The sequence below is a fragment of the Stylophora pistillata genome, chromosome 1 (genome assembly GCF_964205215.1).
Source record: "Stylophora pistillata chromosome 1, jaStyPist1.2, whole genome shotgun sequence".
Taxonomy (NCBI): Eukaryota; Metazoa; Cnidaria; class Anthozoa; order Scleractinia; family Pocilloporidae; genus Stylophora; species Stylophora pistillata.
Genome location: NC_142519.1, coordinates 12,111,519 through 12,139,273, shown reverse-complemented (window position 1 = coordinate 12,139,273; position 27,755 = coordinate 12,111,519). Strand labels below are relative to the sequence as shown.

General features: G+C 38.2%; 4 protein-coding genes across 6 annotated transcripts; 2 read left to right on the top strand and 2 right to left on the bottom strand.

The window, feature by feature from the left end:
* Positions 1 to 366: 366 nt before the first annotated feature.
* Positions 367 to 7,136, top strand: LOC148741251 (GFP-like fluorescent chromoprotein FP538). Of its 3 annotated transcripts, XM_088737329.1 has the most exons (4): positions 367 to 511; positions 5,421 to 5,558; positions 6,533 to 6,743; positions 7,038 to 7,136. In XM_088737329.1, the coding sequence occupies exons 2-3, from the start codon at positions 5,541 to 5,543 to the stop codon at positions 6,707 to 6,709; spliced, it is 195 nt and encodes a 64-aa protein (XP_088593455.1). In that variant the 5' UTR covers positions 367 to 511; positions 5,421 to 5,540; the 3' UTR covers positions 6,710 to 6,743; positions 7,038 to 7,136. The 3 variants fall into 3 exon arrangements, with proteins under 3 accessions (XP_088593455.1, XP_088593442.1, XP_088593450.1); XM_088737316.1 differs by lacking the exon at positions 7,038 to 7,136 and having other exon boundaries at positions 368 to 511; positions 6,533 to 6,951; XM_088737324.1 differs by lacking the exons at positions 367 to 511; positions 7,038 to 7,136 and adding an exon at positions 3,485 to 3,570 and having other exon boundaries at positions 6,533 to 6,951.
* LOC148741250 (GFP-like fluorescent chromoprotein amFP486) lies at positions 6,733 to 8,707 on the top strand. Its single transcript, XM_088737304.1, has 3 exons — positions 6,733 to 7,329; positions 7,740 to 7,949; positions 8,463 to 8,707. Exons 1-3 carry the CDS (start codon positions 7,229 to 7,231, stop codon positions 8,605 to 8,607), a joined length of 456 nt encoding a protein of 151 aa, XP_088593430.1. The 5' UTR covers positions 6,733 to 7,228; the 3' UTR covers positions 8,608 to 8,707.
* Positions 8,708 to 16,062: 7,355 nt separating this feature from the next.
* Positions 16,063 to 18,456, bottom strand: LOC148741249 (uncharacterized). The gene has a single exon (XM_088728483.1). It carries the CDS (start codon positions 18,454 to 18,456, stop codon positions 16,063 to 16,065), a length of 2,394 nt encoding a protein of 797 aa, XP_088584609.1.
* A 2,888-nt stretch (positions 18,457 to 21,344) lies between these two features.
* Positions 21,345 to 26,542, bottom strand: LOC148741248 (GFP-like fluorescent chromoprotein amFP486). Its single transcript, XM_088737257.1, has 6 exons — positions 26,426 to 26,542; positions 24,360 to 24,498; positions 23,294 to 23,391; positions 22,653 to 22,877; positions 22,030 to 22,239; positions 21,345 to 21,595 (listed from the first exon to the last, which is right to left on the bottom strand). Exons 2-6 carry the CDS (start codon positions 24,375 to 24,377, stop codon positions 21,451 to 21,453), a joined length of 696 nt encoding a protein of 231 aa, XP_088593383.1. The 5' UTR covers positions 24,378 to 24,498; positions 26,426 to 26,542; the 3' UTR covers positions 21,345 to 21,450.
* Between the last annotated feature and the right edge of the window lie 1,213 nt (positions 26,543 to 27,755).

Genomic DNA, 27,755 nt, shown 5'->3' with positions numbered 1-27,755 from the left:
AAAAACTATTTAATAATTTATCCATACCCTAGGAGGGCTCCAAAGTGTTTCGATTGCTTACTTATTTTCCTTTGTGTGGCAATAATTGTCATTCTTCTAGAGCGGTCCAGTGTAGTAGTGGCGGCTAAATATAGAGAACCCCTACGGCCACTTGACCGGGCTTCGTAAGGATCAGTTTTTGCCTTTTGTGTTTTTGCATTAAATTTTTGTCGGTCGGCTTTTTCCCGGCGGTGGGCGGTAGGGGGGTGTGGCTTAGACCAACTAGCAATGATTATCAACACGATCGAGTGTCTGCGTATTCTTCTTCTCTGTAAACTCTATCCTCCCTTATGGTTCAAAGGTGAAACGATAAAACGGTAAACTCAGAAAAAAAAACTTAGAACCTCGAGAATGGCGACTCAGAAACTCAAAACTAACACAAAAATTGAAAATCGTGATGACTTGCTTAATTGTCACAACGTTTTCGTTCCGCTCAAACTATTCCTGAGGATTACATAAGCAAACGTGTTATGTAAGTAAATGCATTACGTAAGCAAAATGGCTTTGTACCTTTCTCGGTAATAGTCATCATTTATTCATCTAAAGTATGCTTTAATTCCTTTTTTTTCGCTATATGTTGAATGAAAAATGCAAAACCTCGCTTACTGGGTAACAGCATCAAACTACTTTGGCTGGCCTAGCTTTACGCGTCAATCGAAGTTCGTTGTTTTCATTTTTGTAGCTTACTACTTCTCAAAGAGGCGTAAGCTACTATGCCGTCCTGTTGAGTGAGTGAGGGGAACAATAGAATACGAACCCACAACGAACTCTGACGATTTTGATCAGATATTCCCCGATCTTAACTCCTTTTTGTATCTACGGACTCATGTCCCCTCTACTAACTCTGCTCCTGTGAAGTCGTAGATACTACGCTATCCAGAGTGTAAGTCCGTCTGTATGTCTGTAACAACAGAAACCTTCTACAATGCTTGGAATTCAGTTCGGTCTTCTCCTATATCGTCCAATTTTCGTACTTCCCGTCAGCGATCGGCGATCGTGATCGCAGTTTCTAATGGCTCCTGCAGGTTTTGTGTCGCATTGCTGCGATTATTTGCTCCGCAGACGAAATATTTGCCCCCCAAAGGAGTTTTTCTATTGCATTGCGGCGATTATTTGTCCTGCGATTGATATTTTACTCAAAAATTGAGAGGAAAGATAAAAATCGCTAAATATTTTCGCATGTGTGCAAATAGGCACGCGGATCAAACTTTAAAGTGAATTATGCAAATATGTCTGTGTGTGAAGAGATCACAAGTTTGTCATGGTTTCTATTAATAGGAAGCAAGACGAAAATGACCAAGAGATATTTCGGGACGACAGTTTTATTCTAAACAGTTCTTGATTATCTGTCATAAGCAAAAAACGTACGAATTTCTTACGTGTACATAGCCCACGCGGTGAAATTCATCATGCTTAGATCGTTGTATAGTTGAGTTCAGGGCAAGAAATTGCGTAGTTGAAAATTCTGAAAGCACCACGATTTGACAAAAAAATCTTCTGTTAAACAGTACTTTTTGAAGACGTTGTTACTTAAATGTAATACTGATTTACTGGGCAATGGAATCGTCAAATTGTCGCAAGGCCCTGCTTGAAGTCTGAAAGTTCGGTTTCCGGTCTACGGCCACAGTTCGTGTCGCTTTGTAGAATTGTAGTGTCGTTGACTCAAGAGCTTATTCTGTCACCTTTACAAACTTCATATCCATTTTTTTCAAGACAGAGTATTAGATTGCCATTTTATTTTTTAAGTTCCAGAATGGCTCAGTACGCTAATGTATATTCATGTATCGGTTGTAATTTAGCGGCAGTTACAGATCAAATGCATAGTAACATTGACAGACAAACTATTTGCTCGGCTTTTCGACCAAAAAATTCGACCTTTTTTGCAACAATTAACGTTTATATGTAAGCTTCGATTTAGAAGAACTTAAATTGCGCTTGTTTCCTTAAAAAAAAAAACAAAGGCTAATGATTCAACAACTACTCTACTTTAACATACGTTGGATGTGGGTCAAAACTGACAAATTAAACACGTGCTAATAAGGGTCATTCTGAAGATGGCGCTTTGAGCGTCAGGGTGAATGACAAACGGCTTACACTTCAAAACGGTTCAGGTTTAGAATCTCTCTTCGGTGAAAATTCACAAAATCATTAGCGTCCTTGTCGTTGGACGTGAGACTGTTTGGTTCTAGCCTTTGCAATTAGTTGGTTCGGTGGCCCGTTCCGTCGATCAGAAGCTTGTTTTTGGAATGATCATTTGTTTTTAATCAATTTGCTTTCATCAGACGGCTTCTATTCAAATATAATTATATGCATTTGAATTTATCTGAAGCTGGCCCTTAAGGGCAACCCACAGAGATGAATTATTTTCGCGAAGAACTAGGCGCCAGAGTCAATTGAGAAGGGCTACTTCAATTTGGAACGGCCGAGCCGTGGAATTTGATACTAATATTTCCTGAGATATTTAGAAATATAAAGTTTAGATTTTTTTCACCAACTTGACTAAAATAACTAGGCTATTCAACCTTGGTGGTTATCTACAACAGAGGTCTTATTCAACATGTTTTAAGACCGGTGGTTTTCGAAGAAAATTCGACCAACCTTGTCCAAAAGCTAAAATCATGATGTTTTGCGCTGGCTCGCTAATCAGCGGGTTTTTATGAACTCTCGGAGATAAAACCTTGATAATTGTGCAGGCAGAAGAATTATACCTCTTGGTAATATGAGGGTCTGAATTGGGAAGGGGGTCCATCTGTCGATTGTCGGTTAGAATTTCGTTACGTTGTCGGTAGTCGATTATAATTTTCAATTTTTGTTCCTTGTCGGTAAATGTCGGTTTATGACTTCAAACTCAACTCAGTTAATAATATTTGTTAGGTAATTCAGACAGTTTCTAGCATGCAGTGCAGGCGTCTTATCAGATTGAGTTAACGTTAAATAGCTTGCGATCGTTTGTTCCACCTGCCATGTTCCATTTGGAGCTTGTGTGGACAATGCGGGGAAGTTAGCTTTTGCTCCTCTGTGATGGGTATTTCATAGATCAGGCAATCAAATTTACTCTGGCACTTTCTCAAGATCTTAAAACCACGATGTGTGTCACTTGAGACTGTTACATGTTGCTCTTCAAGGTGATTACCGTTTGAAGACGACCCTTTGTGTTCCTCAACGCGCTGATAAAGGTGTCGGAACGTATACCCGACATAGTTTGCCTCGCAAAAACCAGACTTGATAGCCAGAATAACCAGAAGGAACCTATCTTTCTACATTGAACAATAAAGGAGGATAGGATTTAAAAAGAAGAAAAATACGCAGACACTCGATTGTGTGAATAATCATTGCTAGTTGGTCTAAGCCACACCCCCTTACCACCCACCGCCGTGTAAAAGCCGACCGACAAGAATTTAATGCAAAGAGACAAAGCGCAAAAACTGATCCTTACAAAGCCCGGTCAAGGGGTCGGAGGGGTTCTCTATATTTAGCCGCCACTACTACACTGGAGCGCTCTGGAAGAAAGACGCTTGTTGCCACAGACAGGTAAATAAGCAAGCAATCAAAACATTTTGGAACCCTCCATGGGATAAGTTATTAAACAGTTTTGAGGACGTTTATAAAAGAAAAATTTGATTATCTGACATTGTTTCAGTTCGGCTCAAACAGTTCCAGATGAATAAGTAAAAGTTTTTCGCAGGTAAACGTATTGCTTGAGTGCTATGTTTTTGTCCCTTTTTCTAGAATACTCATCATTTGTTGAAAGAATTTTTTTTTTTACTCTTTTTTTTTAAATGCTGATTGAAAAATCACGGTAATATCATGATAATATAATATTGTTTCAGTTCGGCTCAAACAGCTCCAGATAATTTAGTAAACGTGTTTTGTAGGTAAACGTATTGCGTGAGTGCTATGTTTTGTCCCTTTTTCTAGAATACTCATCAATTGTTGAAAGAATTTTTTTATTAATTTTTTTAAATGCTGATTAAAAAATCCTAGTAATATAATAATAATAATAATAATAATAATAATAATAATAATAATAATTTAAAGAAACTAGTTCAAAAGCCTCATGGTTACCCTAATCTCTGGGCACCAACAATAATTACATAAAGTATGCTTCTTTAAAATTCTCCTTTCCACCGTCTCATTTTTACAACACAGAGACTGTTGCTACAATCTGAAGTCACGGTCTTAATTGCACGTGGCAAAAATCATTATGCGAAACGTATCACGTTTTAATATCTACCGATTCCATATAATCGTTTTTTTTTTTTTAACTGTCCAGCGTAACACAGACTTGAAATTAACTGATGAAGAATAGACTCAAAATTTTGAAATAAAGGAAAAAAAGCGCCAGCTCACTCCAGAGGGTTGTGGCCTGTCAAAGCTACTTTTCAGAATGTTTGCCTTATCGAGAGTTAGAGTTTAGAAAAACTATCCTAGGCTTAGCTGCATTTATTGATAAAGTTCTGAGGGCCTTGGTGCTAAAGTACTTGTAATGCGTTCATAGATAAGTTTAAATAGCCTATTTCTAAAATTAAAGATTGAAGATTGCATGCAGACAGTGATGGTGGATCCAACACTCGAATACAAAATTCAAGAAAACATACAGTTCACACTGGTTATGTTATCAGTTACGTCTGTCGGAAACTTAAACGGCAAATTCATGAAAAACAAATAATCATTCCAAAAACAAGCCTCTGATCTACGGAACATCATAACACCACTTCCTAACAGTCTCATATCCAACGACAAGGAATCGAAAGATTACTGTTATTTTAGAAGGTTTTAAAGTGCCTCTAATATAATTAGTAGTCAAATGTTACAAAATTAGTGAAGAGGTCAAAGTATGCACTCGAAAGCTATGTTTATCTTCCATGATTATATGATAATTCATCTTAATTCAGTAACACCGCAGGAAATAAGTTTTTGCCGCGTCACAACGCAGTACGCGCGTGCAAATCCTGTCTACTTTCTTAAAAGCCACTACGATGGCCGTGTCTATACAAGATGACACCTGCAGTTTTACTTTGCTGCAAAGTCCCCGTAGAGTTTAGCCGCGAGGTGTCTAAACTTTCAAATTTCTTTTTCTGTTCCATTCCAATTGACAGACGTTTTGGCGCCCAAATGATAAATGAGTATCCTAAATGAGAGTCGATTCGAAAAAACGATAAATGCACTAGACTATTTGGCTTTGGAGCTCTTAGCTTAGAAAAACTTCAACAATGCACGCGCGTTAAGCATGAACCAATTGCTAAATTTTACAGGATGGTTCACTTGGGATTATTATTATTAAAAATAACATTATGGTTCACGTGGGATCATCATTAAAAATCACATGATTGTTGACGTGGGATCATCATCATCAATGAATCTCTGTTTGTTCTAATTAGCTTTAACATCAATCCACCCTAACACTGCAGTCAGTTTAGCTTGGTCGGCGACGGAGTGAACTAAAACAGATTATCTCAACTCCTAATCAAGTTTTGAAAATCAAGCCATTTATCTTCAAAATGTCTCATTCAAAGCAAGTAAGTGAGATCTTGTAATTAACTAAGCAAAGACAGTTGTAACTGAATCTACCCTGCTAACAAGAAATGACATAAAATCGTCCAAACGCAAACTGCTATGCCACACCTCAAACATGCTCTGCAAACGTGATGACTGACACTAAAATCAAGTATAGCAGTGATCCTGGCAGGTGAGCTGCAATTTTAGCAATTACAGAAAAAAGGCTTCGAAAATTTAGGCTTCGACAGGATTCAAACTTGTGCCTACTAGATACCAGTTGGGTGCTGCTACTAACTAACTAGGAGTCTGCACGTTGGGAGGGAGGCAAATTTTTGACGGTTATCCTTTCCCGTGAAGTAATCTGACCTTATTCTTTAATGAAATGAATTTCATTTGACCAGTGGATGAAAATTAGATAAAGCAAGGATCCCCGTAGGTGACTTTCAATTTTTCTGGGTGTTCTGACATTTTCTAAAGTAGTATTTGCAGTTGTAAAGGGAAAAGTTATTGGAACAGATGCATGCCCCACAGACCACAGACAGAAACATGCCGTACGAAGAACTATTTAAATTGATCCTCTTGTTTAGCTTAACTAGTTAACCTGACTTCATGTGTCAGTCATGGGTTCATTTAATTCATTTTGCATGTCTTCGAGTTTCCAACTCACCTTGGAGCGAAATCAGTTCAGTTTAGTGTTTTTCTTTGATGCGATAAACTTTTACCGTTCAAGGATATATTTTAAAAGACAGTCAAAGGGTAAGAAAATCAAAATCAAATTCATAGCCAAACACACACAAATGGTGTGAGGCGCTTCGTGATGATTTGATATGACTCAAGGGGCTCAAGATATACCTTAATTGTAGAAAAAAACAATTACCATTATATGAAATGATGTATAACAACACATGTAATCCATTGGAAAATCAGCTAAGGTCTCAGAATTATTAATGTCAGTTGAAATGTTTTTTTTTCTTTTTTCTTTTTACTTATTCAGGGAATCACAAACGAAATGAGGACGAAACACCATATGGAAGGCTGTGTCAATGGCTATGAATTCACGATCGAAGGTGAAGGAATTGGAAACCCTTACGAGCAAGTGTCTCTTAAAAAACAGAACATCTTAGATTATTTCATTACCGTGCATTACAAACAAGAGAACAACAAGGGATAGAGAAGGAGGATTCTGCCCAAAGATTAATCAGAAGGTTTTTAGTCATAAACCATGAGCTTGTTTCTATTCGAGCTTCCAAGTTACCCATGGTCCATGACATTGACTTCTTCATCAACTTCCAGAATCAGGCGAGAAGCTCAGTCACAACTAAACTCATTTACCATACATTAATCTCTTACATGAAAGGTTATGCAGTGTTTGTCTTATTAAGTTCGAATTGTGATAATAAATATTTGGTTCAATCTACTGAGTTCTCGTGCATTTCCAGTTACACATGAGCCGTTTCTGAAAACAATTTCCAACACACTTTTCATCTTTTCATGTTTAGGGGAACACAGATGAGCGAATTATGCATCATCAAGCCTAAGGGAAAACCCCTTCCATTCTCCTTTGACATACTGTCGACAGCGTTTCAATATGGAAACAGATGCTTCACTAAGTACCCTCCATGTACTTAGTGAAGCATCTGACTATTTCAAGCAATCCTGAAATAGACAGGCAATCCTGAAATAGACAGGCATGCCTGACTATTTCAAGCAATCCTATCCAGATGGAATATCATATGAAAGGTCATTCATATTTGAGGATGGAGGAGTTGCCACAGCCAGTTGGAACGTTTGGTATAAATGTAATTTCTTGCATGGCAGTTAGAGAACATTTTCAAAAGAAATTAAATCCTCAAGAGTATTTTTGACATAGAGCAGGGAGTAGCCATTTTGAAAATGCAATTTAGTTGTGGATCTCTCCCAAAAACTCATTTTGTCGACACACAGGTTGGGAAAAACCACATAAAAAGTATAGTGACCTCAAGATATGCAGACTACTTCATTTTGAAAGGAATTTTGGCCTCATCATGTAAGACGAAATTTGTGAGTGAGAGGGCTAAGACTGGAAAATGACTAAATTTATGGCTAGGCTTTTAAGCATTGCTCTACAGGGTATACACATTGCAGTATTATTATTTGACGCAGCTGCAAGATTGATTTAACCTTTTTTTAACTGATACCTCAAAGTTTTCTCAATTTTGCAGTCTTGAAGGAAATTGCTTCATCGACAATTCCATTTATCATGGCGTAAACTTTCCTGCTGATGGACCCATAATGAGAAAGAAGTCAATTGGCTGGGATAAGTCGTTCGAAAAAATGACGGTGTCTAAAGAGCTGTTGAGAGGTGATGTGACTCAGTTTCTTCTGCTCGAAGGTGGTGGCTACCACAGATGCCAGTTTCACTCTACTTACAAGTAAGATTTTTGTCACGGTCTGCATCAGCTCCGACGATTGTGAAATGTCCTCTTTGAATATACGGCTCTCTTCTGTTTTGCGTTTCCCCAAAATTAAAGAAGTTAAAGAGAACCCAGGGATGAGGAGGGCCTCAACAGAACGGTAGAGTAGTAATTCATCTTAGAAAAAATTATTCGGTATCGAATGAGTGAACTCAACAAGTAGCAAAAAGTTAACTCATCCTTTCTTCAGCCTAAATCTTTTCTTTTCTACCTTTTATTTACGCAATAATTCCAAGGGCGATGGAAAAAATAACCACTGAATGTTGAAAAGAATTGTTGAGTTAATTACTAAATTAAATTACTAAATACTGAGTAAATTAAAGGCAAAGTTTTATGAAAGCTGTTCATAGAGGAAGTGTTGTCTATTTTTGTCGTAGTTGTTTCTAATTGTTCGTTCAGGTTTTTTTTTTGTTTGTTTGTTTCTTTGCCCTTTTTGCTTTCTTTCTTTTAATTATTTTCTTTTTTGCACAGACCAGAGAAGCCGGTCACACTGCCCCCGAATCATGTTGTAGAACATCACATTGTGAGGACCGACCTTGGCCATAAGGAAAAAGGTTTTACGGTCAAGCTGGAAGAACATGCTGCGGCTCACGTTAATTCTCTGAATATTAAATAACTCTTTGTAAGATGGAAGCATTTTCATTACTTACAATCAATGCCCTGAATTTATTGTAACTCGAATCAGGTCAATTGAATAATAAAAAGGAAAATTGATATAATAAACTGTATTGTCATTATCTCATTTAGTGCCGCCATAAATGCTCCCTGAGACTAAAAACTGAGAGCAAATGGCAATTTATTTGCAACTATTTTCCATGACTGCCTACACATGGTTAGACACCCAAAACTCTTTTTCAACAACTGTCATCCTCCCCCTATCTTGTCTTATCTTATCTTGCAATAGGAGAGTCAATTGGTCACCGCTGGAAACTGAATGAACTTCCAGCCAGAAGAGCGAAGACTGTAATTAATTTATCGCTGAATGAAAGCAATGACACAGAGAAACTGAGAAGAAATTTTAAAAAAAGCAAACGAGAAATAGCGATATGCTAGATGAAGGCTCAAATCATAGACTGCTACTGGAGGGGGGACATTGAGGTTTGAGGTGTTCCTTGTTGCCCCTTTTTTTAATGCAGTATGGAGGTAAAGAACCGTCAGTTGTGGTGATCTCAAACCTTACAGCTGCAGTGTACGATGTTTGTAACTTCAAAGCGACGGTGTTCGGTAAAATAAACCATTTTCGATGTTGCAACTTATTCTTTAAACCTTTCGATAGCCCGTGGTTACTTGTCGAACAAAGTAAGCAATACATCCGACTTAATCTTTGATGAATATTAGCTGATTGTCCCCAGGCTGTGTACTCGTTTATATTTTACTTGAACTATCTATGGAGCTCTACCGTACGCGCTATCAGCCAGCCAAAGACCAGCGCGTGATAAAGATGAGCGAGACCAGACCAGGTAAATCCTGACAGATTGTTTATATAGCGGTGTCGGTGTGTTGATAATTGGGGTGTATTTGTAGAGACTGGGCAGTATTCGTTCCAGTCCCCCCCGAAGTTCGTTGTTCTGGTTGTGAAGCGTTACCATGTGCTCGTGAATCGAAATAGTATTAAAGCTTTTCCTTCGTTAAATACGTCTCAATAATATTTCTTGCGGTGATGCGGTGTTTTTTCTATTTTTTTTGTTTTTTTTTGTTTTTTTGTTTTTTGTTTTTTGTTTTGCGGTGTTGCGGTATTCAGAACTACCCATGTACCTATTTTACTTAAGACGGAGGAAACGTGATTTTTGTGGCCAGAGTTGGCCTACTACTGCGATGCGATCTGATAATCTGTACGGAAAGTTTTCAAATTTTTGTAAGCATAGGAAGCATTTTAATATTTTCGGAGGTATTTTAGCGAAACAAAGGTCATTTGTAGAAATTCAACTGGTGAAATTTATTTGGATTGTGAGAAATTAACTTTCAATTCTGTAATAACATTATTAGACTGTACCAAGACAAAAGCGGCAAGATCGAATGACAACAATATCGAGTGATGTGCGCTGATTCAAACACTGTCCAACTATTTTTTTTTTTTTTACTAATTGTACACTATTTTCCTTCCACCAAATATGTCCTATTGCACCAGCCCGAATTAAAGCTTTCTTGGAGTCGTCATTGAAATTTACAGAAATTTTTGTTTGTAAGTCCTTCATCAATCAATCAATCAATCATCCATTGTTATCATTGCAACAAAAGTGTTGTAACCCTTAAAAAGGACATTTTTGTGCATCCCCCCCCGGTACCTAACTGCATGCAAAATTCGAAGGGAGTTGAAAATGTTCATTTCCCAAGTGGTTTGATTCATTTCTTAAGTTGTTTGATTCTGACAGAGACTCGTTCTTAATTCCCAAACGCAATGCCCTATGGCTGAAAATAACGCTGAGTTTTCTCAGTGTCTCTCATTCCCCCCCCCCGCCCCCCCCCCCCCCTGGAGTGATAGAGTGAGAGAAGGGAAACCCTTGTTAGGGCTGGTCATGTGTTTACAGAGCTAAAATATTCCTTGGGGACGAGTCTTTTGATTGCTCTAATTTTGCCTCATTTCCTTTGACATCTTCAAATCGACGTTATCGTTGTTCAGGTCGGCATATTTTACAGCGGCCTTCAAGTCGCTATATCTCGGAGTAGCTATTGTGACCTCAGTCCAGTTATTATTGTTGTTTTGCCTTTCAAAGCCTTTATTAAAGACAAAATAAGAAGGAGAACCGGCAGCCGTTGGTTTATTTGTGATCCGGAATGAACACTGGCACGTTAAGTTATGTAAACAAAGGAAAGCGAACAAGTACACACGATCGCTGGCGCATTTTTTTTTCTCTTCGGCTGAACGAAATGTGTGTACGAATTTTCTTGGTCTTGGACATCTTCCCAAACATTTCCGACAGCGGCTGACTCAATCAAAGGTAGCTCATTCTGAAATGCATTTATCACCTTTCGTAAAAATACTCGCAACTCGGAAGCGGTAAAAAAGTATCTGGGACCGTCAAGACGTAACTAAAAACAAATCTGGCAAAACACTATCGAACAAACAGTTGTTTACCTCTTTTCCTGGCAAAGACTGCCTTTGTGTTAGTACTGAAACGAAATTTAAACCACGTCAGTCTCTTCTCTCAAATTCCCTTGTACTCTTGTGCGTGGCACAGATGGTGATATCAATGTATACTGCTTCACTGTTTCGAAAAGAACGTCTTTCGAAAGATCTTACATAGTAGCTGTGGCAAAAATTTTTTCGTCTCAAAGGCCGGCCATAATGTCCTCGTGACCAGCAGCGGCGAGCAATGCGCAATTTCCGCATATATGTTCTTCGGGTAAGTTACTTCTTCAACTGATCTGCAAAGACTGCAACAACTGATATTCACCGTAGTGGAAGGTTTACTGATCTTTTTGGGCGTCTGCTGAATATTCTCAGTTGACATCAATCGGTTCGCAGCGCTTCACATATGGTTTGTTTTGCTTGCCGACTGGTGGAGAGAAACTAGCGCATTGTGTCGTAGCTACGCCTTGACAAGTTAATGAGGTCAAGCAATACTCCCTGAGGAGGAATGTGCGCTTAATCCTTGACCGATCAAAGCTCTCCAGAATACCTTTCGCCGCTAATTTTACAGATCTCTAATTTTTTCGCGACTGCAAGTGAATGTCCCGAGAACAATAGGCATACGTTAAATGCAAATATGGCGTCCAATTTGAGTTGCCATTGTTCTGAACTCACTAGCTTCTCACACATGTAATAATCCCCATTGTGTTTCCACATGAACACGAGTCTAGTGAGTCCAGAACGATGGCAACTCAAATTGGAAAGCATATTTGCATTCAGTGTATTCTACGCGACGAAATAAAGTTCGGATACAACGCACGCTGTCATTGATCGAAAGAACGTGTATTATCAGAGTACAAATCACCGAGCTGAGCTGAAGCTGTCACGCCATCTGCCAATTTGTACAATGCCTAACTATTTCTTGGACATCTCTCTACCTCTTTTTCGTTAATTGGAAGTAAAATTTTGGGACAAGCGAGCCGAAAAGTTGCAACAGAGGGTTCATAAATATACCAAGCGCAGTAGTTGGCATTATTTTAACACGAGCAGAGACGAAAATCACCAAAGCCGAAAACGAAATGAACAGTCCGAGTTTTGAAGGTATTCACGTTCAGTAAGATACGACGAACTGGCCAATCGCATAACTTGCGAATATAGAAGATATGTAAACAGATCAGATGCTTTACTAAGTTAATAAAATAGAGGGCAAAATTATTGAATGCTGATTGGTAAATGAAGAGGGTATTTTTTCTTAATTTTGCTTGAGAAGAGGGCAAAATCACTAGCTCATGATTAGTACTCAGGTTGCCTAGCAACGGCCTATGCTATCGATAAAGTTTTTGCTTAAGACTTTCTGTACCAATGGCGTCTCGTTTCGAGATAGTTGACGAGGAATATATCGAACAATTAAAAGACAAGAGTGAAAACTAAAACACGAGGAAAAGTACGGAGTACTGGAAGAACGTTTTTAAAAAGTGGGCGAATTAAAGAAACTTCGAAGCAAATTTAGAAGAGTACGAGAGCGATGTCCTTGACCGAACACTAGCGCGAAGCGACGAGGGCAATATCAGCAACTTCTGACAACATACACGCGAGATATTAATCGTTAATTTTATTCGGCCCCATGCGATTACCTATACATCCTGAGGGTATGCCCCACTATATTTCAAGCTAGTCTTTCTAGCTGGAATGTGATATGAAAGGACATTCATTTTGGGTGATGGGATGGTTGGTTGCGACAGCCAGAGGGCATATTAGGTATAAAGTCATTTTTACTATAGTAATCATTTTCTTGAAGATTAATTCTTTACACGGAGGAGGGAACGGCGCTTTTGAAAGTAAAAATTTGTAAATCTCTCCCGAGAAAGCATTCCGTATGACCTACAGGAGATGGAAACTACAGAAAAAGCAAAGAGACCTGAGAAAATTCAGACTACTTCATTTTGAAAGTTGATTGAGCCTTAAAACAAAATAGGCTGATATCTGTGAGAAACTGGGTTTAATTTGGAAAAATTCGTCACGGAAATATTTAAAAAATAAAGACTTTGAATCATCATTCTACAAGGGATACAAATTGCAGTCTAATTATCTCACTTAGTGGATACAAGGGTAATCTAATTTTTCTTTAAATGATCTCTGAAACTTCTCTCAGTTTTACAGTCTCCAGAGGGATTGCTTAATTCACAACTCTATGCATAAACCTTCCCATTGACGGACCCATAGAGCAAAAGAAGACAATTTCCTGGGACCCGTCATTTGAGAAAATGACCGTCTCTAACAACATACTGAGAGGTGATGTGACTATGTTCTTACCACTTAAGGAGGCGGTTATCACAGTTGCAAGTATCACACTTCCTACAAGTGACTACTTTGTTTCTGTAGCAGCTGCAACGGTTGGATATTGTCGCTGTAAAGCATTTGAATCTCCTCTTTTGAATTTTACGGAATTAAAACTACCGAATAGAACGCAGGAATAAAAAAAGGGCCCGGAGAAACGGCTCAATACTTCTTTCCCACGTCAGTAAAATGTTTGTATCGAATAAGATTCTTCTCGAGATACTAAAAGACAGTTTGTAATGTGATCAGGTCCTTTTAGCTAAGAGCTTTTCATTCCCTCCATTAGTCACTTAAAGATGCGTAGGAAGATGAGAAAAATAAAATAAAAGATAATGAATATCAAAAACTGGTTGAACAACACTGTGGAAAAAAATAATCATAGTTATAGCCGTGATCAGTTCATGAAGTAACATATAAAACTAGCACTCATGGGGGAACGAATTAGGCATGTTTTATATTTGTTTTGAAAACAAAATACAAACCAGCTGGCCACACTGCCTCCGAGCCACGTCGTAGAACATCGCATTGCGAGGATCGACCTTAATAATGATGGCAAGAGGGTCCAGCTGGATGAAATTGCTGTGGCTCATATCAACCCTTCGTAACTGGGGTTAAAGCATTTTCATTACTTCCACGAAAAGTCTTGAATTCATTGTCATACGAATCAGGTCAGTTGAAAATAAAAATCACCATTAATAAAATCAACTGTGTAGTGTCATATTCCCTCAATTCGTACAGCTATGAATACTCCTTGACACTTAAAACTGGGAAGAAAAGTATTGTCGATTCGTTTGAAACTTCTCATTTTTAATACTACCCACAATTACCACGAGCCGCTCACAACCCTTTCTCATCTCTGAAAACGGCAACTTTTTTTGATATCTATGTTTTCGATTCGCGGTGGTAAAGTTTAGAACTAGAAAGATCATCAATCCCATACTTTCCAAAGTCAGTTCCCGCGAGACTTCTGCTCTTTCCCAAAAGTTTTCCTTTTCCCAACCGGGCTATTGAGCGATTCCATGCAGTTTAAAGCTCGTGAAAATAGAAACATTCCCCTGAATATTCAAAATACAAAAGAGAATTTACTGATGAAACCAAATAAAACCCTCAATTTGCTTTTTACATTCAGGTCACATACGCTAAGAAAGCAATGGCTAAGAAGCAAAAACAAATGTAAACAAGATCGACAAAGCGATTGGTCCCGGCCGGACCAACACCCAAGGTCTTAAAATAATTGAGAAGAATATGCTGCCTTTCTATAAAATCAAGAAATAGTTTAGATATTCTAGTCTTCTCGGATAGGGACGAATGAATGGAGGCCCCGTCTCCTGCAGGGTTAGGGGTAGGAGACGTTAATTTCCCACGCACGAGATTACTGTGTGATGGATGTCCTCCCCTGGGGTGGGATGGGTGGGTGTTGTCTTGCGATTATATGAGCGTCTGGCTCGGGCAATATGGGCAACCATGCCCCACGCAAAGACATTAAACTTGATTACAGGAAACTTGATTGCACGTTTTGTGAAACGAATGTAACTCAAACTGCACTCTTCCTTTGCATGTCTATTGAAATACCTTATTTCTGTATAGGGAAATAAGAGAGGCTCGAATTTCAGGAGAAGAAATATACTCCCTTAAAGTGATTGATTATAACTATTGGATCACGCCCTTGCTCCACAGCCGATTTCGAAAAATCATCTAATAGACAATTTATCAACACACTTCCTGAATTCAAACTACAACTCGGCCAAGCAGCTCGCTGTTACGCTAACCCACGCCATCGCCGAGGGGTTAACGAGGGTCTGAAGATGCGATACCCAACATGTAGGCACCTTTACTGTTATAAGCCGCGCAAGGAAGACGATGAGCGAATCCATAAACACGCAAATAAGCCAACAATCAAACTATATTTTGAGCCCTAAATTATGAAATAGTTTTAAAATATTGCACGAAAGAAAGCCTTAATTGTCTGACATGATTTTAATAGTCCCACCTAAAATCTGCTGGGGTAATGAACTAATAGGTCATTGCCTTTCTTTTCTGGAATACTTATTATATCTTTATTCACTAAATGTCGACTATAAGTCAATTTTTAACCGTGACTTTGCCTAACCTCATTTCCTTTGTCAATAAATAAATAAATAAATAATAAATAAATTTTAATTATTTGTATAGCCCTATTTACATGTACAGATCAATAGTGCTTTACACTGAATAAAAATTAAAAACCTTATATATCTAAATAAAAATTAACAATAGTATTGGTAGCTAAAAATACATAAGAATAAATTATTTTAAAGTAATATATCTAAGTTAATGATTACAAAAAGCTTCATTAAACAGAAATGTTTTAATAGCTTTTTTAAATTTATCCAAACACTTAATCATTTTAATTTCATGAGGAAGTCTGTTCCATAAGTATGGTGCTGCTGCCTGAAAAGATCGATCACCAAATGTCTTCAGCATCTTACCCTTAGGGGGCTCTAAGTAAAGACTGTCATTAGATCGAAGACTATAAGAAGATTTTGATTTAATAGATATGAGGCTGTTAATATATGACGGAAGTAAATTATGAAGCGCTTTAAAAGTAAGTAGAAGAATTTTAAATTTAATGCGAGCCTGGATTGGAAGCCAGTGTAACTCATATAGAATAGGAGTAATATGCGATTACCTTCCAACGTTCAATAGCAGTCTTGCGGCTGCATTCTGTACACGTTGTACTTTAGCTATCAGTTCCTTTGAGGCACCATACAAAAGACTGTTACAATAATCTAATCTATTCGTTATAAACGCATGAACTAAAGTATGGAGACTGTCTTCGTGTAAATATTTCTTAATGCTTCTAATGTTATGAAGATAAAAGAATGCAGATTTGCAAATATTTGTAATATGCTTAGACATGCTTAGGTTAGCATCCAACCAACAGCCTAGATTTTTTACCTCGGAGCTATTATTAATTACCGAGTTGCCAACGGAGATACTGATTGGCTGTAGTTTAGATAATTGTTGTTTTGAGCCTAGTAAAATCAGTTCAGTCTTGCTATCATTAATTAACAGTCTATCATGAATCATCCACTTCCTGATCTTTCCAATACAGTTCTCCATTGCTTGCAAGGCTTGGTCTTGAGATGTAGTATTAGGTTTAAAACTCAGATATAACTGGGTGTCATCAGCATAACAATGAGCACAAGGGAGCTCGTGTTCAATGATCTTAAAGAGCTTAGATGCATATATAATAAATAGAATCGGTCCAAGACACGACCCTTGAGGAACACCGCAGCCTAAATCGAATGGTTTAGATATCGATCCCTCGATGTCAACTTTTTGCATCCTGTTATGGAGATATGACTCAAACCAGCTCAGGGCAGAATCAGCAATACCTAATTCTTCGTGGAGACGTTTGATCAGTATATCATGATTAACAGTGTCGAAGGCGGCACTAAGATCCAACATGACAAGAAGAGTGACCTCTTGTGAATTCATCTTCATTAAGATATCGTTAACAACCCGAAGAAGCGCTGTTTCGGTACTATGTCCTTTTCTGTAAGATGATTGCATTTCTGGATAAACAGAATTGTCTATCATGTGTAAATGAAGTTGATTATACACCGCCTTTTCGGTGAGCTTCGATATGTATGGCAAATTACTAACAGGTCTGTAGTTACTAAGAAGTGGATCAAGACCAGCTTTTTTAAGCAACGGCTTAACAAGTGCACATTTCCAGACATCAGCAAACACACCATCCACGAGGGATAGATTTATCATTTTTGTGATCACGGGAAGCAGGACATCAATGCAGCTAAAAACCAGTGAGGTAGGCATCGGATCAAAAGAACAGCTTTTCTTTGCGCTACCTTCGATAAGTTTCCGTACTTCGAGTTCAGAAAGTGCTGTAAATTTACTAAATTTGGGGGTTGGTGACAATGTACAGTTTGAAAGCGGGTCAGTGGAAAGATCTTGAGCCATAACGTCGAGTCTTGTACCAATATCAGTGATTTTTTGAACAAAGTACGAGCCCATCCTATCAGCTAATTCAAGCTTATCATCGCAAGGTGGTAGCACAGTGTTCTTTTTCCTTTGATTCAAAAGAGTATTCGCAGCTGCAAAGAGCTTTTTTTGGTTTGAACTGTTATCATTAATGAAGTCATGATAGTATTGGCTTCGAGCTTCGTTCATTAATCGATTTGTCGTATTCTTGATCTTTTTGTTTGACAACATATCGTCGTGTTTGCCAGAGCGTCGCCATTTTCTTTCTGCTTTCCGTTTTTCACGGCGGGCATTTTTTATATCTTCATTGAACCAAGGAACCAGAGGTCGAGATCGTATAACTTTGGATCGAAGTGGAGCATGTCTCTCGAGCACTTGGGACAAGGTATCGTTATAGCATTCAACGAGATCGTTAAGCGAATCTGGACTGTAATTACAAAGCTCAGAGGTAGACAGATCTTGTTTAAAATCCTCAATCTTGATTGCCTTCAGTTTTCTATATGATATTTGCTCATTTTTGGGAGATGGTTTACTTAAGGCAAGATCGCAAAGAACAGTAAAATGGTCTGAAAACAAGTAGTCAGTCATAGGTTTGGCTGTAAGAAATGAATCCGAGCAACGAGTAATCATTAAGTCTAAGGTGTGCCCAGATATATGTGTAGATTTATCCACGTGCTGTTGAAGGCCCATAGACGATAGTAAATCTTGAAAACGAGAAGCATCAGAGTCAGTATGTACGTCGACATGAATATTGAAATCACCCGTTATCAGCAACGGCTCAGGAGACATGATGATCGACTCGAGGTAAGTTATGAATTCATCAAAGAAAACACTAGTGGTGACTGGATGGGCTTGAGAATATGGTATACGATAGATGACAGCAATTCTCAAGCTATTTGAACCATAACGCAGAGTCCATTCAAAAAATTCGAAAGATCTACGCTCACCACCGTCCATTTTCTTGGCATCTATGCCGCTCTTTATTAAGAGTGCAAGTCCACCACCAGTCCTTCCAAGACGCGGTTGATCGAGCAGCTTGAAACCAGGCAGAGTAAGTTCAGCTCTATGTGCCATGTCACGTTCCGTCAACCATGTTTCTGTAAATATGTAAATGTCCGCACCGGTGGATGCTGCATAGCAAACAAAATCCGCAGATTTGTTTTTAATTGATCTAGCATTCAAGCAGCAGAGCCTAAGATGATTTTTGACGTTAGGAGATTGTTCATCACAACTGATGTCATTTTTCTTTGTTACGTACCTATCTCGCGTACTTTTAGGATTCTCTTTTGTTGGATCGAATTGTTAGGTACTAACTTGCGCACTGTTAAGGATTCTCTATCAGTTGCATTGTTAGGTACTCATCTCGCGCATTTTAAGGCTCTCTATCATTGGATTGTTACGCACCTATCTCGCGTAATTTTAGGATTTTCTTTCATTACCGGGATTGTTTTGTACTAACTCGCGCATTTTTAGGATTCTCTATTATTGGATTGTTAGGTACCTATCTCGCACACTTTTAGGATTCTCTTTTATTGAATCGTTACGTACCTATCTCGCACACTTTTAGGGCTCTATATCATTGGATTGTTGCGTTCCTATCTCGCGCCTTTCAGGATTCTCTTTCGCTGGATTGTTACGTTCCTATCTCGCGCCTTTTATGAACCTCTTTCATTGGACTGTTACGTTCCTATCTCGAGCTCTTTTAGGATCCTCTTTCATTTGACTGTTACGTTCCTTTCCCGCGCGCTTTTAGGATTCTCTATCATTGGATTGTTAGATACCCATCGTGTGCACTTCTAGGATTCTCTTTTACTGGACTGTTACGTTCCTATCTCGCGCCTTTTAGGACTCTATATCATAAGATTGTTAGGTACCTATCTCGTGCACTTATAGGATTCTCCTTTACTGGACTGTTACGTTCCTATCTCGCACACTTTTAGAACTCTCTATCACTGGAGTTTAGGTAGCTATCACGCGCACTTTTAAGATTTTCTCTTATTGGACTGTTACGTCCTATCTCGCACACTTTTAAGATTTTTTATCCTTGGATTTTTTATGTACCTATGTCACGCACTTATAGGATTCTCCTTTATTGGACTGTTACGTCCCTATCTCGTGCAGTTTTAGGACTATCTATCATTTGATTGTTAGGTACCTATCTCACGCACTTTTAGGATTCTTTTCATTGTTACGTACCTATCTCGCACACTTTTAGAATTTTCTTTCATTGGAATGTTACGCACTAACATGCAAATTTTTAGGGCTCTCTATCCTTGGACGCTAGGTACGTAACTATTTCGCGGACTTCTAGAATGCTTCTTTATTGAATCGTTACGTATCTATCTCGCACGCTCCCTTTCTTTGGATTGTTACGTTCTTATCTCGCACACTTTTAGGATTCTCCATCATTGGATTGTTACGTACCTATCTCTCACACTTTTAGGATTCTCTTTCATTGGATTGTTACGTTCCTATCTCGCGCCTTTTATGACTCTCTCATTCGATTTTTACTTTTCTATCTCAAGCACTTTTAGGATTTTTTTCATTGGAATGTCACGTTCTTATCTCGCAAGCTTTAAGGATTCTCTTTTGTTGGATTGTTGCGTTCCTATGTCGGGCACTTTTAGGATTCTCTTTAATTGGATTGTTACGTTCCTATCCGGTACACTTTTAGGACACTCCATCATTGGATTCTTACCTTCCTATATCGCGCACTTTTAGGATTCTCTTTTATTGGATTGTTACGTTCCTATCTCGCACACTTTTAGGATTTCCTTTCATTGGGTTGTCACGTACCTATCTTGTGCACTTTTAGGATCTCTTTTGTTGGATTGTTACGTTCCTATCTCGCACACTTTTAAGATTCCCTTTCACTTGATTGTTAGGTACCTATCTCGCGCAGTTTTAGGATTCTCTATTGTTGGATTGCTATGTTCCTATTCCGTGCCTTTCAGGATTCTCTATTGTTGGATTGTTACGAGCCTCTCGAGCACTTTTAAAATTCTCTTTCATTGGATTGTTACGTTCCTACCTCGAGCACTTTTAGGACTTTCTTTCATCGGATGGTTATGTTCCTGTCTCGAGCACTCTTCAGATTCTCCTTCATTGGATTGTTAGGTACATAACAATCCTAAAAGTGCAGGAGAAAGGTACCTATCTCGCACGCTTTTAAGTCTTTATCATTGCATTATTGTGTTCCTATCTCGTGCATGTTTAGGATTCTCTTTCATCGGATTGTTAGATACCTATCTCGCGCAATTTTAGGATTCCTGCTATGGATAAAATGATCATATGTTTCTACAAGTGATTTACGAGTGGCACATACCTTTTTTCGTGGTGAGAGAAATTATGTTTCTAACCTGTGAAAATTTTCCCTGAGTTACGCACCGTTCAGTCTATTATCATGCTAAAACTAGATATCATTTGCTTTATTCTCCTGACCTTAATGCTTAATTCAGATGTTGCTGTGAAGAGAAGTTAGATGCTGGTCACTCTTAGAGTTAAGAGTTAAACCTTACTAAAACTTGCGAACTGACAGTTCTTCACCTCCATACCGCATTAAAAAAGGGTCGACAAGCAACACCGCAAACTTCAATGTCCCCCCTTCAGTACCAATCTACGATTTGAGCCTTCAGCTAGCATAACGCTATTTCTCGTTTGCTTTTTTAAAAAAATTTCTTCTCAGTTTCTCTGTGTCATCGCTTTCATTCAGCGATAAATTGAATAGAGTCTTCGCTCTTCTGGCTGGCAGTTCATTTAGTTTCCGGCGCTGACCAATTGACTCTCCTATTACATGACCCGATAGAGAGGATGACAGTTATTGAAAACGAGTTGTGGGCGTCTAACTATGTGTAGGCAGTCATGGAAAATAGTTGCAAATAAGTCTGCAATACATGTGCTCCCACTTTTTAGTCTCAGGAAGCATTTATGGCCGCACGAAATAAGATAATGACAATACACAGTTTATTATATCAATTTTCTTTTTATTATTCAACTGACCTGATTCGAGTTACAATGAATTCAGGGCATTGATTGTAAGTAATGAAAATGCTTCCATCTTACAAAGAGTTATTTAACCTTCAAAGGGTTAACGTGAGCCGCAGCATGTTCTTCCAGCTTGACCGTAAAACCTTTTTCCTTATGGCCCAGGTCGGTCCTCACAATGTGATGTTCTATAACATGATTCGGGGGCAGTGTGACCGGCTTCTCTGGTCTGTGCAAAAAAGAAAATAATTAAAAGAATAAAAAACAAGGGCTAAGAAACAAAAAAAAAAACGAAAGAACAATTAAAAACAACTACGAAAAAATAGACAACACTTGCTTTATGAACACCTCTAATACAACTTTGCCTTTAATTTACTCAGTATTTAGTAATTTTATAGCAATTTAATTTAGTAATTTACTCAACAATTCATTTGATCATTCAATAGTTATTTTGTCCATCACCCATACTTGTAGAGTTCACTCATTCGATACCGAATATTTTTCTTCAGATGAATTTTTACTCTGCCTTTCTGTTGAGGCCCTCCTCATCTCTGGGTTCTCTTTAACTTCTTTAATTTTGGGACACACAAAACTGAAGGGAGCCATATATTCAAAACGGACGTTTCACAATCGTCCGAGCTGACGCAGACAAAAAAATCTTACTTGTAAGTAGAGTGAAACTGGCATCTGTGGTAACCACCACCTTCGAGTAGAAGAAACTCAGTCACATCACCTCTCAACAGCTCTTTAGACACAGTCATTTTTTCGAAGGACTTATCCCAGCCAATTGACTTCTTTTTCATTATGGGTCCATCAGCGGGAAAGTTTACGCCATGATAGATGCAATTGTGGATGAAGCAATTTCCTTCGAGACTGCAAAATTGAGAAAACTTTGGGGTATCAGTTAAAAATAAAAGTTAAATCAATCTTACAGATGCGTCAAATAATAATACTGCAATGTGCATACCCTGTAGAGCAATGCTTAAAAATCCTAGTCATAAATTTAGTCATTTTCCAGTTTTAGCCCTCTTACTCACAAATGTCGTCTTACATGATGAGGCCAAAACTCCTTTCAAACTGAAGTAAGCTGCATATCCTCAGGTTACAATATTTTTTATGTAGTTTTTCCCAACCTGTGTGTCGACAAAATGAATCTTTGGGAGAGAATCACAACTAAATTGCATCTTCAAAACGGCCACTCCCTGCTCTATGTCAGAAATATTCTTGAAGATCTCATTTCTTTTAAAAATGTTCTCTAACTGCCATGCAAGAAATTACATTTATACCGAACGTTCCAACTGGCTGTGGCAACTCCTCCATCCTCAAATATGAATGACCTTTCATATGACATTCCATCTGGATAGGACTGCTTGAAATAGTCAGTCATGCCTGGAGGATACTTAGTGAAGCATCTGTTTCCATATTGAAACGCTGTCGACAATATGTCAAAGGAGAATGGAAGGGGTTTTCCCTTAGGCTTGATGATGCATAATTCGCTCATCTGTGTCCCCCTAAAGATGAAAAGATGAAAAGTGTGTTGGAAATTGTTTTCAGAAACGGCTCATGTATAACTGGAAATGCACGAGAATTCAGTAGAGGGAACCAAATATTTATTATCACAACTTGAACTCGATAAGACAATACTGCACAACCTTTCATGTAAGAGATTAATGAGTAAATGAGAGTAAATGAGTTTAGTTGTGGCTGAGCTTCTCGCCTGATTCTTGAAGTTGATGAAGAAGTCGATGTCATGGACCATAGGTAATTTGCAAACTTGGATAGAAACAAGCTCATGGTTTATGACTGAAAAACTTCTGATTAATTTTTGGGCAGAATCCTCATTCTCTATCCCCTGATGTCCTCTTGTTTGTTATGCATGGCAATGAAATAATCTAAGATGTTGTTTTTTTAATTAAGAGACACTTACTCGTAAGGGTTTCCAATTCCTTCACCCTCGATCGTGAATTCATGGCCATTGACACTGCCTTCCATATGGAATTTCGTCCTCATTTCGTTTGTGATACCCTAAAGAAGTAAAAAGAAAAAGGAAAAAAAAAAACATTTTAACTGACATAAATAATTCTGAGACTTTAGCTGATTTCCCAGCGATTACATGTATTGTTACACATTACTTCAAATAATGGTAGTTTTTTTTTTTCTACAATTAAGATGTATCTTGAGCCCCTTGAGCCATATCAAATCATCACGAAGCGCCTAACACCATTTGTGCGTGTTTGGCTATGAATTTGATTTTCTTACTCTTTGACCGCCTTTTAAAATTTTTCCTTGAACGGTAAAAGTTTAGTACATCAGATAAAAACACTAGACTGAATTTCGCTCCAAGGTGAGTTGGAAGCTCTAAGAAATGCAAAATGAATTAAATGAGCCCATGACTGACCGGCACATGAAGTGGGGTTAACTAGTTAGGCTTAACAATAGGATCAATAGTTCTTCGTATGGCATGTTTCTGTCTGTGGTATGTGGGGCATGCATCTGTTCCAATAACTTTTCCCTTTGCAATTGAGAATCCTACTTGAGAACATGTCAGAACACCCAGAAAAATTGAAAGTTACCTACGAGGATCATTGCTTTATTTAATTTTCATCCGCTGGTCAAATGAAATTCATTTCATTAAAAAATGAGGTCAGATTCCTTCACGGGAAAGGAAATAACCGTCAAAAATTTGCCTCGCTCCCAACGCGCGGACTTCTAGTTAGTTAGTAGCAGCACCCAACTGGTATCTAGGAGGCACGAGGTTTAATCCTGTGGAAACCTTCATTTTTCAAAGCCTCTTTTCTGTAATTGCTAAAATTACAGCTCACCTGCCAGGATCACTGCTATACTTGAATTAGTGTCAGGTCAGTGACATTTGCAGAGCATGTTTTGAGTGTGGCATAGCGGTTTGCGTTAAGACGATTTTATGTTATTCCTTGTTAGCGGGGTACATTCAGTTGCAACTGTCTTTGCTTAGTTAATTACTTGAATTCACTTACTTGCTTTGAATGAGACATGTTGAGGATAAATGGCTTGATTCTCAAAACTTGATTTCGGGTTTAAGATTATCTGTTGTAGTTCACTCCGTCGCCGACCAAGCTGAACTGACTGCAGTGTTAGGGTGGATTGATTTTAAAGCTAAATAGAACAAACAAAGAGTCATTGATAATGATAATCTCACGTGAACCATCATGTGATTTTTAATGATGATCCCACGTGAACTATCATGTTATCTTTAATGATAATGATACCACGTAAACTATCATGCGAAATTTAACAATCGGTTCATGCTTAACTGCGTGCATTGTTGAAGTTTTCAAAGCTGGGAGCTCCAAAGCCAAATAGTCTAATGCATTTATCGCTTTTTCGAATCGTCTCTAATCTAGGATACTTATTTATTATTTGGGCGCCAAAGCCTCTGTCAATCGGAATGGAACAGAAAAAAAAAATTGAAAGTTGTGAAACCTCGCGACTAAACACTACGGGAACTTTGCAGCAAAGTAAAACTGCAGGTGTCATCTTGTATAGACACGGCCATCGTAGTGGCCTTATTTAATTTTGCCGCGTCACACTGCGTTGATACGCTGTAAAAACCTATTTCCTGCAGTGTTACTAAATTAAGATGAATGATTATGTAATCATGGAAGATAAACGGACACTCTAACCTTCCCTGATTGCGTAAAATTTGGCTACTACTTATATATAGAGGCACTTTCAAACCTTCTAAAATATAAGTAATCTTTCGATTCCTTGTCGTTGGATATGAGAGTGTTAGGAAGATGAAAGGCTCGCTTATAGGAAAAGAATTCCTTTTTGTAATTAACTTGCTGTCTAAGTAAATTATTTACTGCTTTACTTTTGGAAACAAAAAAAATGAGGAAAAAAGTACTTTCAAAGGTGGCACACAGACAGAACTGATAACCTATTCAAACAATTTGGTTTTATCGACTGATTTGATTATCTGAATTGGTCACCTTAGTCTATGTAATTCTGAAGATGGTGTTTTGAGCGTCAGGGTGAATATCGAAGGGATTCCGGTCCAAAGTTCAGCTTTAAAATCTCTGTTCTGTGAAAATTCACAAATTTATTCGCGTCCTTGCGATTAGACATGAGACTGTTCGGTTATAGCCTTTGCAATTAGTTGGTTGTTGACCCGTTCCGTCGATCAGAGGCTTGTTTTTGGAATGATCATTTGTTTTTAATCAGTTTGTCGTTTAAGTTTCAGACAGACAGAACTTATAACATAACCAGCGTAAACTATATGTTTTTTGGAATTTAGACTTCGAGTGTTGGATCCACCACCACTGTCTGCATGCAATCTTTCATCTTTTTTTCAGAAACAAGCTATTTAAACTTATCTATAAACGCATTACAAGTACTTTAGCAGCAAGACCCTCAGAGCTTTATCAATAAATGTAGCTTAGCCTAGGATAGTTTTTCTAAACTCTAACATAAGGCAAACATCCTGAAAAGTAGCTTTGACAGGCCACAACCCTGTGGAATGAGCTGGCGCTTTTTCCCTTTATTTCAAACTTTTGCGTCTAATCTTCATCAGTTAATTTCAAGTTTGTGTTACGCTGGAAAGTAAAAAAAAAATTATCTGCAAATTAAATGGTAGTTATTAAAACGTGATACGTTTGGCATAAGAATTTTTGCCACGTGCAATTAAGACCGTGACTTCAGATTGCAGCAACAGTCTCTATGTTGTAAAAATGAGACGATGGAAGGGAGAAATTAAAAGAAGCATACTTTATGTAATCATTGTTGCTTCCCAGAGATTAGGGTAACCATGAGGGTTTCGAACTAGTTTCTTTAAATTATTTTCATTATTATATTACTGCGCATATTCTAATCCGCATTTAAAAAAGAAAGAATAAAAAAAAAATTATTTGAACAAATGACGAGTACTCTAGAGAAAGGAACAAAAACATAGCACTCACGCAATACGTTTACCTACAAAACACGTTTACTTATTCATCTGGAACTGTTTGAGCCGAACTGCGAAACTGATTAATAACTTGGCCCATGGAGGCCTCCAAAATGTTTTGATTGCTCACTTATGTACCTGTGTGTGGCAACAAGTGTCATTCTTCTAGAGCGGTCCAGTGTAGTAGTGGCGCCTAAATATAGAGAACATCTCCGGCCGCTTGACCGGGCTTTGTAAAGGATCAGTTTGTGCGCTTTGCGTGTTTGCATTAAATTTTTGTCGGTCGGCTTTTTTCACGGCAGTGGGAGGTAGGGGTGTGTGGCTTAGACAAACTAGCAATGATTATCCGCACAATCGAGTTTCTGCGTATTTTTCTTCTCTTTAGCAAGTTTATCACGATTTTCAATTAATGTAATCAGCTTTTGATTTTGATTAATGTAAACCAGCTTTTGTAATCATTACGGTGGCCAATTTACCATTTCAACTTTGTTGATATATCCAAATTATTTCAATTAATGTGTTAGTTTTTAAAAGCTGAGGTGAAAATGGTGTTCATGGTAATTCATCTTTGTAGGTTGCCCCAGAGGGCCAGCTTCAGATAAATTAAAATGCATATATTTATATCTGAATAGAAGCCGTTTCATTTCACTTAAGCCGATGATTACACTGTCTAAAGAATGAATCTTTTGTTCAATCTGCGAGTAAAAATCCGGCACTCAGACAAAACATGCACAAAAGTTCGTCTGTCTCGTTGCTGAACACCATTTTGTTCGGAAGCGAGTGGACAACGGTAAAACAGTAACACGGTAAACTCAGAAAAAAAAAAAAAAACTAAGAACCTCGAGAATGGCGACTCAAAAATTAAAAACTAACACATTAATTGAAAATCGCGATAAACTTGCTTACGAAGTCTCGTGCGCACGCGGGCTAATTGCGCATCACAGAGCCCTCTATGACGTTTACAAAAGAAAAAGTTAATTGTCTGACAATGTTTTCGTTCCGCTCAAACTATTCCTGATGATAACATTTAATTACTTAACACGTTTGTTTCTTGTCGGTAAATGTCGGTTCATGATTTCAAACGCAACTCAGTTATTCATATTTGTTAGGTAATTCAGACAGTTTCTAACATGCGGTGAAGGCGTCTTATCAGGGCGAGTTAACGTTGAATAGCTTGCGATCGTTTGTTCGACCTGTCATGCTCCATTTGGAGCTTGAGTGGACAATGCGGGGAAGTTAGTTTTTGCTCCTCTGTAAGGGGCATTTCATAGATCAGGCAATCAAATTTACTTTGGCACTTTATCGAGTTCTTAAAACCACGATATGTGTCACTTGGGAATGTTCCATGTTGCTCTTTAAGTGTTACGGTGATTACCGATTGAAAACCGACGATCCTTTATGTTCCTCGAGGAGCTGATAGAGGCGTCGGAATGTATACGCGACATAGTTTGCACTGCAAATATCAGAC